Raw genomic sequence first — 13843 nt, 5'->3', positions numbered from 1 at the left:
GCCCTTTGGCTGTTCTCCTGGTTTCTGCATTCTGAGCAATGTTGCAGTAAGCCTTCCCAAGCCTGCTATCTTTGCACCCTGGGCTAACATTTCTGCGGGAAGGACTCCCAAGTGAAAGTTCTGGTTAGAGATTTTGTGTCCCAAGATATGATCTAGCTTAAAGATGTTTCATGTACATTTGAGAAGAATGTGTGTTCTGCTCCTTTGAGATGAGAATTTCTGTAAATACCTATTAAGTTCATCTGGTCTAATGTGTCACTTAAGGCTAATGTTTCCGTGTTGATTTTCTGCCTAAAAATCTATCCATTGGTGTGAGTGGGGTGTTAAAGTCTCCCACTATTGTTGTGTTGCTGACCATTTCTTCCTAAAGGTCTGTTAATAATTGCTTTATATATTTTGATGTTCCTTAGTTGGGGTGCATGTATATTAATAAATGTTATGTCTTCTTGATGGATTGTCCCCTTTATCATGATAAAATGTCCATCTTCGTCTCTGTCTTGCAATCTGTTTTGTCTGGCATAAGCGTGGCTATACCTGCTTTTCTGTGGGTACCATTGTCTTGGAGTAGCACCTTCTACCACTTCACTTTGAGGCGAGTCTCCTGAGGCAGCCTATAGTTGGTTCTTATTTTTTAACCTGTCAGCGACTCTGTACCTTTAGAATGGTGAGTTCAGTTTGTTTCCATGGAAGGTGGTTATTGCTAGGTGAAGACTTGCTACAGCCATTTCATCTGTTGTTTTCTGGTTGCTCCGCCTCTCCCTTGCTCCTTCTCCCCTGTATTTCTGTCTGCTGTTTTAGTGTGATGCTTTTCTATGAGGTTTTTCTGCATTTTTAAAAACTATTTTATGTCTCAGCTCAATTTTTTTTTTTTTTTGCTCTGTGGGGACCATGAGGCTTGTATAAAATATCTCATAGATAAAATAGTCCTTTTTCTTCTGGTAGCAGCTTATCGCTATTCACCTATGTAAGTTCTTTCCTTTTCTCCTCCCTTTTTATGTATTTGTTGCCACAAATTATCCTTTTTTTACAATTGTGAGTTTGTCATCAACTTGCAGTAGCTCTAGTTGTTCCTAATGCTTTTTCCTCTTTATAACCTTTGTCTTATAATTAAGTGTTTAACACTCTCTTCTGAAAGTGAGTTGCAATTTTCTGACTTCTGTCTGTCTGTCACCTGACTCGGAATTTTATGTACTTTTGTCTTTCAGTTAGAAGACCTCCTTTCAACATTTCTTGTAATGCAGATCTTGTGGTGGTAAATTCTCTTGGCTTTTGTCCGGGAAAGCCTTTATTTCTCCTTCGTATCTAAAGGATAAGTCTGCTGGGTATATTGCTCTTAGCTGGTGGTTTCTTTCTTTAAATATTTTGAGTATATTATCCCATGCTCTTCTGGCCTGTAGGGTTTCTGCTGAGAAATCTAATGACATTTTGACAGTGTTTCCTTGGTAGGTTATTGTCTTTATTTTCCCCTGGCTGCCTTGAGAATTCTTTCTTTATCATTAACTTTGGACAGTTTCAATGTAATGTGCCTTAAAGAAGGTCTTCCTCCATTGAGATAAGTAGGTGTTCTGCTAGCTTGCCCGGGTTTTCAAATTCTCATCAATTATTATTTTTTTAAATAAACTCCATATTTTCTTCTCCCTCTCTTCTCCTTTTGATACCCATTACCCTTATATCACCCTTTCTAAGGAATCAGGGGTTCTTGTAGAATCCTTTTGTTAAAAAAAACCCCAACTTAGTTCTCTTCTTTCACCTGAATTATTTCTAGATTTCTGTCTTTAAACTTGCTAATTCTCTCTTTTACACAATCTATCACTATTTCCAATTCTTTCTAATGCATCTTTAATATCATTTATGGGGTTCGTGAGCTCCAGCATTTCTGTTTGGTTCCATTTTATAATTTCAATCTCTTCAGTAAAGTACCCCCTCTGTTCACTCATTTTGTTCCTGAGCTCATCAAACTACCTTTCTGAGTTTTCTTGTACCTGGTTGAGTTTTTCTCATGACTGCTGTTTGAATTCTCTACCATTTATAATCACTTTGAGTCTGGCTTCGGGGGAATTGTCCTTTTCTTTCTGTGTTACCTTGTTAACCCTGGTTGTTCCTGATACTTGATGGGTTGTTCCTCTGCAGGTGCATGTGAAGTAGTGAACACTTTTCTTCTTTAGGTGTCATTTTGATTTTAACAGTTCAGCACATTGATAATTGGAGGCCTTTATCTTGTTTTCTAATAGATGACGCTATAGCTCAAGTTCTTGTTTTCTCTTACTTGCACTACTTGCTCCTCCAGAGTTGAAGTGTTTGTGTGAGTGTGTGTGGGGTCATTGCTGTGATTGTGGGAGTCACCACCTGCATGACCAAGAGGACAGGTATCCTCGCTGTGTTCAGATTGCCTGGGTCTCAGGGCAGCACCCTGTGGTGGGGGGAGGCATGTTGGGTTGGAAGGAGTGGGTTTGTGAGCCCACTGCCCTGCTCACTGGTTCCGTATGGCTGCTGGTGCTGCTGCACGGTAGTCAGGATGTTGTAGAAGCATCCGGGCAGCTGCTATTGGGCTCTGCTGTAACTGGTAGAGGGAGCTGGACTCTTGGGCACTGGCACTGCTCCTGCCCCCCTTACCCTCTGCCTGGTCATAGTGTGGCGGCTGCACACTGACTCTTCCACTGCTACTGTGTCAGCCGGGTGTGTGGACTCAGCCAGGTGGGTGGGGCTGCCTGCTCCAATACCCACACATTCGTATGTACCCATGTTTGGGTATCTCAGGCACGCCAGTGTGTTAAGCAGAGAAACCTTTGTCTGGTTATTGATGGGTAATGAAGGATAGATTTAAGCGGACTTCAAAGGGGGCCTTCCCATTCCCACACGATGCTTTTGTCACTCCCATTTCCACCATTTCTGAGTGTGCAGTTCAGCATCTTAAGTCCACTCACATTGTCGTGCAGCCGACCTCCAGAACAGTTTCATCCTGTGAAACAGAAGCCGTATGCCCGTGAAACATCCCCTCCTGTTTCCCCCCAGCCCCCGGCAGTCCCCGTTCTGTTAGCTTCCCCTCTCTGTGGTTCCGAGCACTCGAGGCATCTCGTGTAAGTGGCGCCATACACGTGTCCTTTTGTGACTGGCTTATTTTATGTAGCATAATGTCCTCAAAATTCATCCGCACTGTGAAATTTCTTTCCCTTTCAGGCTGAGTAACACTTCATTGTGTGCATATACCAAATCGTGTTTATTTATTCACCATTTGATTGACATTTAGGGTGCTTCCGTCTTTCGTTTCTTATGAATAATGCTTCTGTTAACGTGGACTTACAAAATCTCTTCAAGACCCCGATCTCAATTCTTGGAATAGAGATCCAGAGCTGAAGCTGCCGGATCATGTGGCATTTCAATTCTTCGTGTTTGAGGAGCTACTATACTATTTCCAGAGTGGCTGCCTCACTTCACGTTCTTACCAACAGCGCACATAGGTTCTAATTTCTCCCTGCCAATGTTTGTTATTTTCTTTCTTAAAAAAGGAAATAACAGTCAGGTGTGAGTTGGTATCTCACTGTGGTTTTGATTTGCATTTCCCTGACCACGAGTGATGTTGAGCATCTTTTCGTGTACGTGTTAGCCATGTATCTAGTTTTTTTGAAATTGTTAATTCAAATCCAAACACTATTATTTAATGTGGACTTGAGTCTTTATTATTCTGAATTGGTTGGACCCCTAAGCTCTCTCCCTGTTGCACGCTCTGCCTGGGTGAGCCTTGCCTTACTCTTGCCCTCTTTTCCACCAGGATCTAAACAACTAATCAGGTGTCCCCTCCCCCCATCTCTGGTAAGTGCATCTCCTGTCATGGCTGGTGTTCTGTGTATGGGAAGTAAACTATGAGCTTCAGCCAGAATTTCATGCTTGCCAAGCACCGTAGCCAGACAGTATAAATACTTAATAAATATTAAGTGGATACAAAGGTTGTTGTGACCTGGATTCCACACACATGTCCCGGGGGGATGTGAAAGGAGACTCAGAGACTCAGGGACCTGCATGTCACATTCAGGCTTGGACCAGTTTATCCATTCTTTACTATCGTCTAGGGAGGACGCTTCTCTTGGGAAGTGAAGGGCTGACCCCAGAGACGCAGTTAATTTTACATGGGATTGACCATCTTTCTCATGAAGAGGGGGATGTTGGTGCTTTTATCCATGATGATGACTAAGAAGGGCTTGTTGAACTTGATAGTCAAATGCCTGAACCAATCACGCTCCTCCTCAAGGGCGGGGCCGGCATGTTCTGTCCCGTTCTCGTCAATGGTCAATGGTCAGCCCAGCCTCATGCAGTGCCTGCGGGGGAGAGAGCAGGGCCATGTGTAAGGCAGAGGCAGGCCGCACCATCCGCCTGAGAGCAAGGCCCGGCGGGGAGGGAGCTGTCTGGCAGCTCAAGGAGCAGACCCAGTGGGAACCTGGGTCTTCGTAGTATTTTCCTTGATTTACAAAACAGAACAATGAAACACAAGCAGACAGGCCAGCCGGGTGTCTACCATTTGAGCATTTTTGTTAAAGAACCACCAGAGTCACAACTTGAATCATCATGGGGTGGTGAAAAGAACATGACTATCCACCACAGGATCTGGGTTCGAATGTCGTTTTTCCCGCTAATGAACGAACTGTGTCTTGTCACACGGGGACGAGTACTCTCCCTGAATCCTCGCTTTGCTAGGCAGGAAAGTCAGAGCTCCATGTGATCCCCAAGGGCCACTCAGTGCTTTCTGTGAGAACCCTCCATCAGGCCGGTGCTCACTGTATGTGTGTGTGTACCTGTGTGGGGATGTGTGTGTGCACATGTTAGAGGCGTGTGTCAGTGCGTGTGTGTGTGAGTACCACAAAATCAAAGATCTTCGCCGGGTAACTGTGGGGTACCATCAACTAGTCGCACCTACTTACTCAGCCTCATCCCAGACTCCCCCTCTTTCCATTCCCTCCCTGCCCCACAACTCCAGACTCAGTTCTCTCTTATCGCCTGGCCTGTCCTTCCTCACCCAGGTCACCCCCCGCCCGCCTGCCCGCCAGGGGACACACAGGCCTCCATCCACCTTCTCAAGGCCTTTGCCTGACTGCGTCTGCACACCCTCACTTCTTCCTGACCAACCTGCTCAGTCTTCCTGGGAACAGCCCACAACCTCAGGACGTAGAAAATGTACTCGAACTTTCTGTCTCCCTTGGCAGGTCTCTTGTTTCTTGTATCTGAATGTAGCAGCTTGGGGACCAGGACTTTGCTGGGGGCCTTCATAGCGTCTAGTTCACAGATAGGCACTCAGTTTGTAGCCAGAATTGAAATGCTGTTGTTTCTTTGGTCACTTCTAATTCTCTCAAATAAATGACACCTTTAGCTAAAATCACTCATTAACTCGGACTTGCTGAGCCATCATTTGCTCCAGTGTCACAGGCTGCGGGGGCCCAAAGTCCTTGAAATCCCTGACCCTCAGCCTCTGTAAATATGGGTCCACTGATGCTCAAAGAAAGGAAGGCCCTGACCAAAGACGAGACAGAGGGTCAGTGACACCACCTCAGAGGACGTCCCTAAAGTGCCAGAAATGCCTCCTTCACTCCTCACCTGACCACGTCCCAGTCTTGGTTCGACCAATGGCATTCCTCAGAGACCTCGGTCGGTGCGTGTGTTTGTGTCCCTTTGTCCCCTCACACATCCTGACCCGTGGAAACCAGGGACAAGCTCACCTGGGACAGCTTCAGGGGTGTTTCCTCACTGATGCCCGAGAGGTCAGCCCCGTGGCTGAAGGCCTTGGTGATGCCCATTTTGCCCAGGACCTTTACCAGATCGTAGGTGCCAGAGATGGACAGTTTGGGCAAATGTAAACTGGCAGACCTGTTAAGATGGTTAGAAAACAAAGGAATTTCACAACATTGAAAGTGTTTCCTTATCTGGTCATTTCTCCCACTTGGCGCCCTGTCTCTCTGCCCACAGGAGGATGGAGGTCGGCGTTGGACTATTGCATTTTTGAATCCTCTACCCCTGTGCCAGAGAATGTTAGCATGCAGCGGGTCCTCTTGTCCTGCAAAGTGTCTCAAATGCCACTTCCTCTGAGAAGCCCTCCGGGCAGATCCAGGGTACACTGGAAACACTTTGCACACTGCCCTGCAGGGTTTGGTCACCCCCAGACTGGGACTTAGGGGCTGGAATCCCAGGGGAACGTGGGCGTGGTGTCAGGTGCTGAGTGACGTTTGCTCAGTGAATGATGAGGGAGCACGGGGTTGATTGCTCAGCTGCTGTTTTCCATGGGGACAAAGTGCGGCCCTGAGCAGGGTCTGACAGGATTCCAGCCCTGCTATTTTCTCACTGCTTCCTTCCTGGTTCTCTCCTGGAATGTATTGATGCTCCCCTCTCCCCCGCACCAGGTGTTGACAGAGGAAAGGGACAGTGTGCATGCTAGAAGTCCCCAAGGACACCGCTTATGTCTACTCAGCTGCGGGCACTGTCCTTCTCGTGGGGCCCGACTACCTGAACGCTGGCCTCTGTCCGAAAGCACAGGGTCACGCACGAGATGTGGGCGCACCCTCCCCTGGCCTGTGGCCGGGCCCTGTGTGGCAGCTCCTGGTCACCCTGGTCCGGGAATCACCGTATGTCGATGGCTGTGAGGATATCGGAGAGGTGCTTCTGGGAGAGCCTGGCCTCCAGCTGGCGCATCTTCCCCGGGCGGGGCGGGAGCAGGAAGGCGGAGACCCCGCCCCGGAGGTGCTGCGGCAGCACCCAGCAGGACAGCTCCCGGTCCTGGTGCCACAGCTCCCGGTCCCAGTGCAGCGCGAATGCCCACGCGGTTGGTCATGGGCACCTTTATGGCGGTCTTCTTGTCCACACGGAAATCTCTTTCTACAGGGCGCTCAACCTCGAATGTATCCATACATTGGCCTGGGGAGAGAAGAAGATGCCTGTTAGCCAGAGGTGGAAAAGGTTTAGGTGCCGGCGGTGGAATGAAGGAGGCCGGAGCCTCCTCGACAAGCTGGCTCTCTCTGAACCTCAGTTTCCCCATCTGTAAAATGGAGCTGAAACGCACACCAGTCCCCTGAAAGGACTTTTATGAGGATGATGCCAGGCTGCAGTAGGGTCCAGCCTTTCTACATCGCGGAGGCTGAGGGATGCCCATCTGGCGGGGCACAGGGAGCACTTTAACTTGTGTTTCATACTTATCTGGTGAGGGTCTCTGGGAAGATTCTAAGTGAAAGTTATTGGCACCAGCCACACTTGGTACCTCCTTGTCTGAGTATCCCAGCCGGCCCTTTGTTAATCGGTGGTTCTCATCATTCAGGGAAATCACTCTTGTTCTTATTCATGGCCTTCTCCTGGAGTAACATATAAAATGCGGGTGTCTGGGCATCTCCCTTCTGCTGTACCAAGAGACTGTCACCTTCCTGGCAAGTCAGCGTAGACAGGAGGCTCGGGGACCCCTGAGTCAAAGTTTCTCTTTGGATGAAAGATGGAGACTGAGGCTGGGGAGGGGACAAGACCCACCTAAAATCCACGGCTGAACTGGGACCCAGACTCTGCTGACACTGACCTTGGCGCTGTCCATTGCACTGTTCTGAGCAGCCCCTGCCCTTGACTCTCACCTCTCCTACCCCGGGCTATTTCTTTTTTTTTCTTTTTCTGAAGCTGGAAACGGGGAGAGACAGTCAGACAGACTCCCGCATGCGCCCGACCGGGATCCACCCGGCATGCCCACCAGGGGGCGATGCTCTGCCCCTCTGGGGCGTCGCTCTGTCGCGACCAGAACCACTCTAGCGCCTGGGGCAGAGGCCAAGGAGCCATCCCCAGCGCCCGGGCCATCTTTGCTCCAATGGAGCCTTGGCTGCAAGAGGGGAAGAGAGAGACAGAGAAGAAGGAGGGGGTGGGGGTGGAGAAGCAAATGGGCGCTTCTCCTATGTGCCCTGGCCAGGAATCGAACCCAGGTCCCCCGCATGCCAGGCCGACGCTCTACCGCTGAGCCAACCGGCCAGGGCTACCCCGGGCTATTTCCACGGACTGTCTAAACAGCCTCTGGATGCCCTCAGGGCTCCACAGCGTTCTGACATTTTCATCACTCAGAGGGAGAAAGACTGAGATTCAAGTTTAGTGGAGCACCTAATTTAGTCCCATCTTTATTATATGTGGTTTAAGTGTCTGTTTGTCGCTGATAGCTTATTGGTTGCTTGCGTAACTGTACTAGCCAATGGGGTGAAGTTGCCATGGCTGAACGCAAATTGAGCGGGTCAGGGGGAAGGTGAACATTTGTTTGCATTGGCAATCATCTGTTTTACATAAAAACTACGTCTTAACATAATTTCTTTTAAGAATGCCTCCTAGAAAATATAGCATTGAAGAGGAGAGAAAAGGAGCTAAAGCTGCACAAAAACGGCTTTCTTGACAAAAAGAAACCACTGAACAGAGAAAGACAAGGCTTGCTTCAGTCGCAGAGCAAATGTGTCTTTCTCAGCAAAATGAGACTGATGAGCATAGAGAAACAAGGCTTACCTCAGATGCAAGACAAAAAAGCCTGTCTCGACAAAATGAGTCCCTTGAACAAAGGCAGGAGAGAAATGCAAAAAAACGACAGAGTAATGCTGACCAAAATGCAAAAAGGATTAAAACAGTTTCAAATGGAGAAACTTTCATTTTTGAGCATTCCTCTGGTGACATGAATATTAAATGTGAACACTGTCAGTCCTTAAACTTCAAGTTAGAAACTAATCGATTTGACCATGGCAAGAAAGGATTTTCTCAATGTTGCAAGTATTTGGACACGGTCAACTTTATGTTGCCTGTTCAAGAGTTTGTGAAAGAATGGACGTAAAATTAAAAATAATTGATGGCCCTCTGCAAGGCGAGCTTAAAAATGATGAAAAGATCTACACAAGAAATGTTGTGTACAAAGAGATCTTTGACATGTGAATTAACATTTTATTATTTAAATCACCTTTATTTATTGAGCTAGCCGTGGCTCTTAAGAAATGTACCGCCAGTGGTTTCCTTCATTGCACTCTACTTTAAGCAATTAAGCAAGTAGAAGGGGGAAACCCTGTGGGGCACTAAGCAAAGGGGCGTCCTCGCCGCCTGCCCTGGGTAATTCAGTTTGAATTAGCAGACACCTTTGCACAAATCATTTTAATTACAATTTATAATATCTAGAACAGCGGTCATTTTGTATGACCGCCGGGCTTTCTAGTGTTCTATATAACAGGTTTACTCCTTACAGAAACCTGATGACAAGGGGACTGTTATGTTCATGCTTCAGGTAGGAAATTAGAACCTCCACAAGGTGAAGTGACTTGCCGATAGACAGTTAATAAGTGGTAGAGGCAGGATTTGAACCCTGGTCTTTCTGACTCTAAAGCCTGTCACTCCTTCCATTCCATTAGAGTTGGTCAAAGTATATTTCAAGCAACCTCATTTGATTCATCCACTCTGCTAAAGTTTGCTTTACGGCTCCCTGAGAACCACTCAGGCTGGTGGTAACACCTTCCATGAAAGAGAATGTAATTGACCAGAGCAAGAGCTGTGTCTTTGTTGAGCTCTTTGACCAGACCCACAGCTTTTCCTTGGGTTCCCTTCTCTACATAGCCGTTGATCCGTTTCTCGGCCTCCGCGTCTGTGAAGTTGATGGAGAAGCCTTCCACGTGGTAACGCTTCCTGACACTCTCCAAAAACGTATGCACTTTCTTCAGTTTCTGATCAATAAATAGCAGAGTGCTGCTGCTCGGCTGGTCCTGGTGCTCTGGCTGGTAGAGAGAGTCCAGGATGGGCTGCAAGCCTTGGTGAGTATCCGACTCGGGTAACCCCTTCAAGTTTAAATTCATGCCCTGCAGGATCTGGGTGTGAGTGCCCCCCTTGGCCCCCAGGGAGAGCAACGCAAAGGCGGTAGCCACGCTCACTGGGGAGAAGACGACGTTGCTGGTGTGGGACTCCCGGGCCACCTGGCGGTACAGGCTGAAAGCGAAGTCAGCCAGGTTCAAGGCGATCTTGTGGCTGGCTGACTTATTGTTCTCAGATGCGTCTGTGTCCTGGACAGCGTCTCCCTGGAGACCCCCAGCCAAGGAGGCAGGGACCGGGCAGCACAGGCCGGCCACCAGGAGGAGGCCCCACGTGATGGAGGATGGCATTGTCCTGCAAGAGAGAGAAGGGGCATCGTGCCCCAGTCAGGCCACACCATGAGTCCCCTGGCACCGATTAACACAAGGGGAAGCACCCAGAGTTTATTAAACGCCTGCTTTGAGCAGCCCTGTGCCGAGCACTGTCTACCTCATCCTCACGGAGAGACTCGGAGCGATAGCTGAGACTTCTACTTCCCTCTGTGCTTTCCCTGTGCCAAGCTCCAGCTAAGCACTTTATTGTCTTGTCTCATTGTCCTCTTAGGACAGTCTTATGACCTAGGTCATATGACAATATGACAATTCTCAGTCCATAGGTGAGAAAACCAAAGCTCCAACGGGTTAAATCACCTGTCCAAGGTCACAGAGGAGAGTGGAGTAGCAGGACCCGAGTCGCACACACTGGTGGTGTGGGTCCCGATTCCGTGCTCTCTACGGCTCCACTAACATCTACCCAGGGGTCTTCAAACTTTTTATAAAAACCGCCCACTTTTGCAGGGCTGGTCAACCTGGTCCCTACTGCACAACCAAACAGCGCTGTGATTGGCCCACTGTGAAAGCTGGACCGCCCACTAGTAGATTCTACACTGACCCTAAGGTGCAAGTGCCTCAGCCCCCACCTCACAAAGTAGGAAACTGAGGCGCAGGATGCACAAAGTACATGCACACAATTACTCAGGAAGCAGCCTGACCAGGCTCAGGATTGACTGGATTTGGAACAGCCCTAGGGTGCCTGCCAGAACAGCCCAGAGCTGTGAGGACCCCAAGCTGCCTGATTCTGGCCCCGACTCTCCCTCACACCACATGCTTCGTCCATGTCCCTTTTCTCGCGGTGACCATGGCTCTCACGTGGAGGCCGCCTGAGCCTGGGGTGGGTTACGCTCTGATCCCGCCAGGGCCAGGCCTGGGAGCCCGTGGGAGAAAGCACACGTAGGTCCTTCGCCTCGAGGCCTCGCGCACAGGAATTAACCCCTTGTCTCATGCAGCATCTTGTGATTTTCATGTGAGAGGATGTCGAAAGTGAGGTGGGAGAGGGTCAGTCACCTGCTCACGGCCCACGCAGCTGGTCAGGCAGAGCCAGGGCGGAAGGGCTCCTGTGCTTTTGGTCCTGCACTCTGTCCAGGGGGTGGTCACCTGCTGGCTCTTCCCAGGCGGAACATGGCTGCCTCCAGGGGCCACGCACACACAGAGTCAGGCGTGGCAAGCTCAGAGCTATAAACGCCTGGCTGCAAAACTCTATGCCGCGGGGCTAGCCTGTGCTGTCCGACAGGGTGTCTGACAGCATCCGAGAGAAAACCAGCCCTCAGGTGTGACAATCAGCAATTCTGCAGACATTGCTCAGTGTCTTCTCCGGTCAAAAGTGCCCCTGCAGAGGTCCCCTGTGGGGGTAGGAGGGGCTCAGTGCATGCCCCCCCCCTGCAGGCTTCCTCCCCCCCCCTGGTTAGACAGACTTCTCATTTCAATTGCATTTGGGGCAACTGACTCCCAACTGAATTTGCTCATTGGCGTCATTGTGTCACTGGACCCAGTCAGTTTGGGACATTCACTCTCGGGTGGGGACCTTGTTTAGGGATCCCAGAATTCTGCTGTGGCAGTTGTGCCCAGGCCTTCAGGAGACACGACAAACCTCTCCTGTCACCTTGGGAGCTTGGAAGCCCCTGTGGGCCTTCTTCACCGGGTGCTTAATGACAACCACCTCTAAGAGGCTTAGTGACATCAGTCTCTGAGTGTCAGGGCTCTCCGCACTAAATGGTCATACCCAGCCCCAGCCCCAGACGTCGCACGCTGGCCCCATGGCGTGTCTCAGGCCCCATCCCCTGAATTGTCCACTGTCCCGGCAGCCAGCTCACCTGCCCACACAGGCAGGACCTGCCTCCCCGGCCTGGGCCCCGAGGACGGGGCCTGCTTTCTCCAGTGACACAGGGTGGGTGGACATGGGGGAGGGGCAGGAAATGGTGGAAAAGCACCTCTTTTAGCTTCCATCGGCCTGGGTTCTGACCTGCCTCTGTCATTTCCCTGCTGTGGGCCTCCAAGTCCGTATCTCTCAGCCTCCTCTTTAAAATGTGATTGTTGGGAGAAGTGAGTGAAATCAGTCCAGTCATCAAAACGCACAGCCAGAAAGAGACCCGGACATTGGTGCTTTGGGGGAGGAAGGTCATGGGTTTTGCAAACTAAAACTTTTAAGATCAGTAAAGGGTCAAGATGGGCTGTGAACCCAGATAGGAAAGGGGCAGAGGTGACAGCACAGATAGCAGGGTTATCTGAAGAGTTAATGAGTACACCTGGGCCTTGCAGAGATCAAGGCCCGGGGTCTGTGCTACGTGGGCCTTGCAGAGATCAAGGCCCGGGGCCTGTGCTGCTTGGGCCTTGCAGAGATCAAGGCCCGGGGTCTGTGCTACGTGGGCCTTGCAGAGATCAAGGCCCGGGGTCTGTGCTGTGTGGGCCTTGCAGAGATCAAGGCCCGGGGTCTGTGCTACGTGGGCCTTGCAGAGATCAAGGCCGGGGGTCTGTGCTACGTGGGCCTTGCAGAGATCAAGGCCCGGGGTCTGTGCTGCTTGGGCCTTGCAGAGATCAAGGCCCGGGGTCTGTGCTGCTTGGGCCTTGCAGAGATCAAGGCCCGGGGTCTGTGCTACGTGGGCCTTGCAGAGATCAAGGCCCGGGGTCTGTGCTGCTTGGGCCTTGCAGAGATCAAGGCCCGGGGTCTGTGCTACGTGGGCCTTGCAGAGATCAAGGCCGGGGGTCTGTGCTACGTGGGCCTTGCAGAGATCAAGGCCCGGGGTCTGTGCTGCTTGGGCCTTGCAGAGATCAAGGCCCGGGGTCTGTGCTGCTTGGGCCTTGCAGAGATCAAGGCCCGGGGTCTGTGCTGCTTGGGCCTTGCAGAGATCAAGGCCCGGGGTCTGTGCTGCTTGGGCCTTGCAGAGATCAAGGCCCGGGGTCTGTGCTACGTGGGCCTTGCAGAGATCAAGGCCCGGGGTCTGTGCTGCTTGGGCCTTACAGAGATCAAGGCCCGGGGTCTGTGCTGCGTGGGCCTTGCAGAGATCAAGGCCTGGGGTCTGTGCTACGTGGGCCTTGCAGAGATCAAGGCCCGGGGTCTGTGCTGCGTGGGCCTTGCAGAGATCAAGGCCTGGGGTCTGTGCTACGTGGGCCTTGCAGAGATCAAGGCCCGGGGTCTGTGCTGTAGGAGGGTGGGGGCCAGGAGCAGAGGGGGAGGCCATGGGCCGGACCCCGGGATCCCTCTCCCCACTAAGATACACAGGACGGGGACTCAAAGGCCAGGTCACGGCCTCGGGCTCTGAGCGGAGTTTTAAAGGAGCCAGATAAGAAAGAAGGACCCGGAGGTGGAGAAGCTTGGTGGAGGGGTTGGGAAGGGGTTTCTCAGGGGACCCGTCCCTGCCTTGGCAGGTGGGAGAGTCAGAGGTGAATACCACCGAGGCTGCAGGGTCCCCTCCAAGCCTCAGGAGGGGATGAAGGGAGAGGTGACAGCGAGCCGCTGTGGCCCCCACACGTTTTGTTACAGAGGGCCTACTGTGTGCTGGGGTGTCCGAGGGAGGTGATTTCGTCGCCACTGACTGTGCTGAGCAGGAAGGCGAAGGCTTGCCGACAGCTTCCAACCCCGACCCTGGCCAGTTGGAGCCAAACCTGCCGTGCCTCAGTTTCCTGCTCTGTTGGTGGAGATAATCACCCCGGCCCGGGGCCCAGCCTCACCCCCAGCGCCGGCTCACAAGGAAGCTGTTGGA

The 13843-nt window shown here is 51.1% G+C and overlaps 1 protein-coding gene and 1 long non-coding RNA gene across 2 annotated transcripts in view; one reads left to right on the top strand and one right to left on the bottom strand.

The window, feature by feature from the left end:
• Window positions 1–13843, top strand: part of LOC136377618 (uncharacterized) — a 48309-nt gene that overhangs the window by 22745 nt on the left and 11721 nt on the right. The window lies entirely within an intron of this gene.
• The window catches only part of LOC136377617 (alpha-1-antitrypsin-like), a 58356-nt gene continuing 48775 nt past the window's right edge, over window positions 4263–13843 (bottom strand). Inside the window, exons 2-6 of the mRNA XM_066344639.1 lie at window positions 9476–10122; window positions 6788–6894; window positions 6605–6756; window positions 5706–5853; window positions 4263–4313 (exon numbers count right to left, since the gene is read on the bottom strand). Of these exons, the coding sequence (XP_066200736.1) occupies window positions 4278–4313; window positions 5706–5853; window positions 6605–6756; window positions 6788–6894; window positions 9476–10118 (1086 nt within the window). The 5' untranslated portion in view covers window positions 10119–10122 and the 3' untranslated portion in view covers window positions 4263–4277. The remainder of the gene's footprint in view (window positions 4314–5705; window positions 5854–6604; window positions 6757–6787; window positions 6895–9475; window positions 10123–13843) is intronic.

This window comes from Saccopteryx leptura, chromosome 6, assembly GCF_036850995.1.
Source record: "Saccopteryx leptura isolate mSacLep1 chromosome 6, mSacLep1_pri_phased_curated, whole genome shotgun sequence".
Lineage (NCBI taxonomy): Eukaryota > Metazoa > Chordata > Mammalia > Chiroptera > Emballonuridae > Saccopteryx > Saccopteryx leptura.
This window is presented reverse-complemented; position numbering and strand designations above follow the sequence as displayed.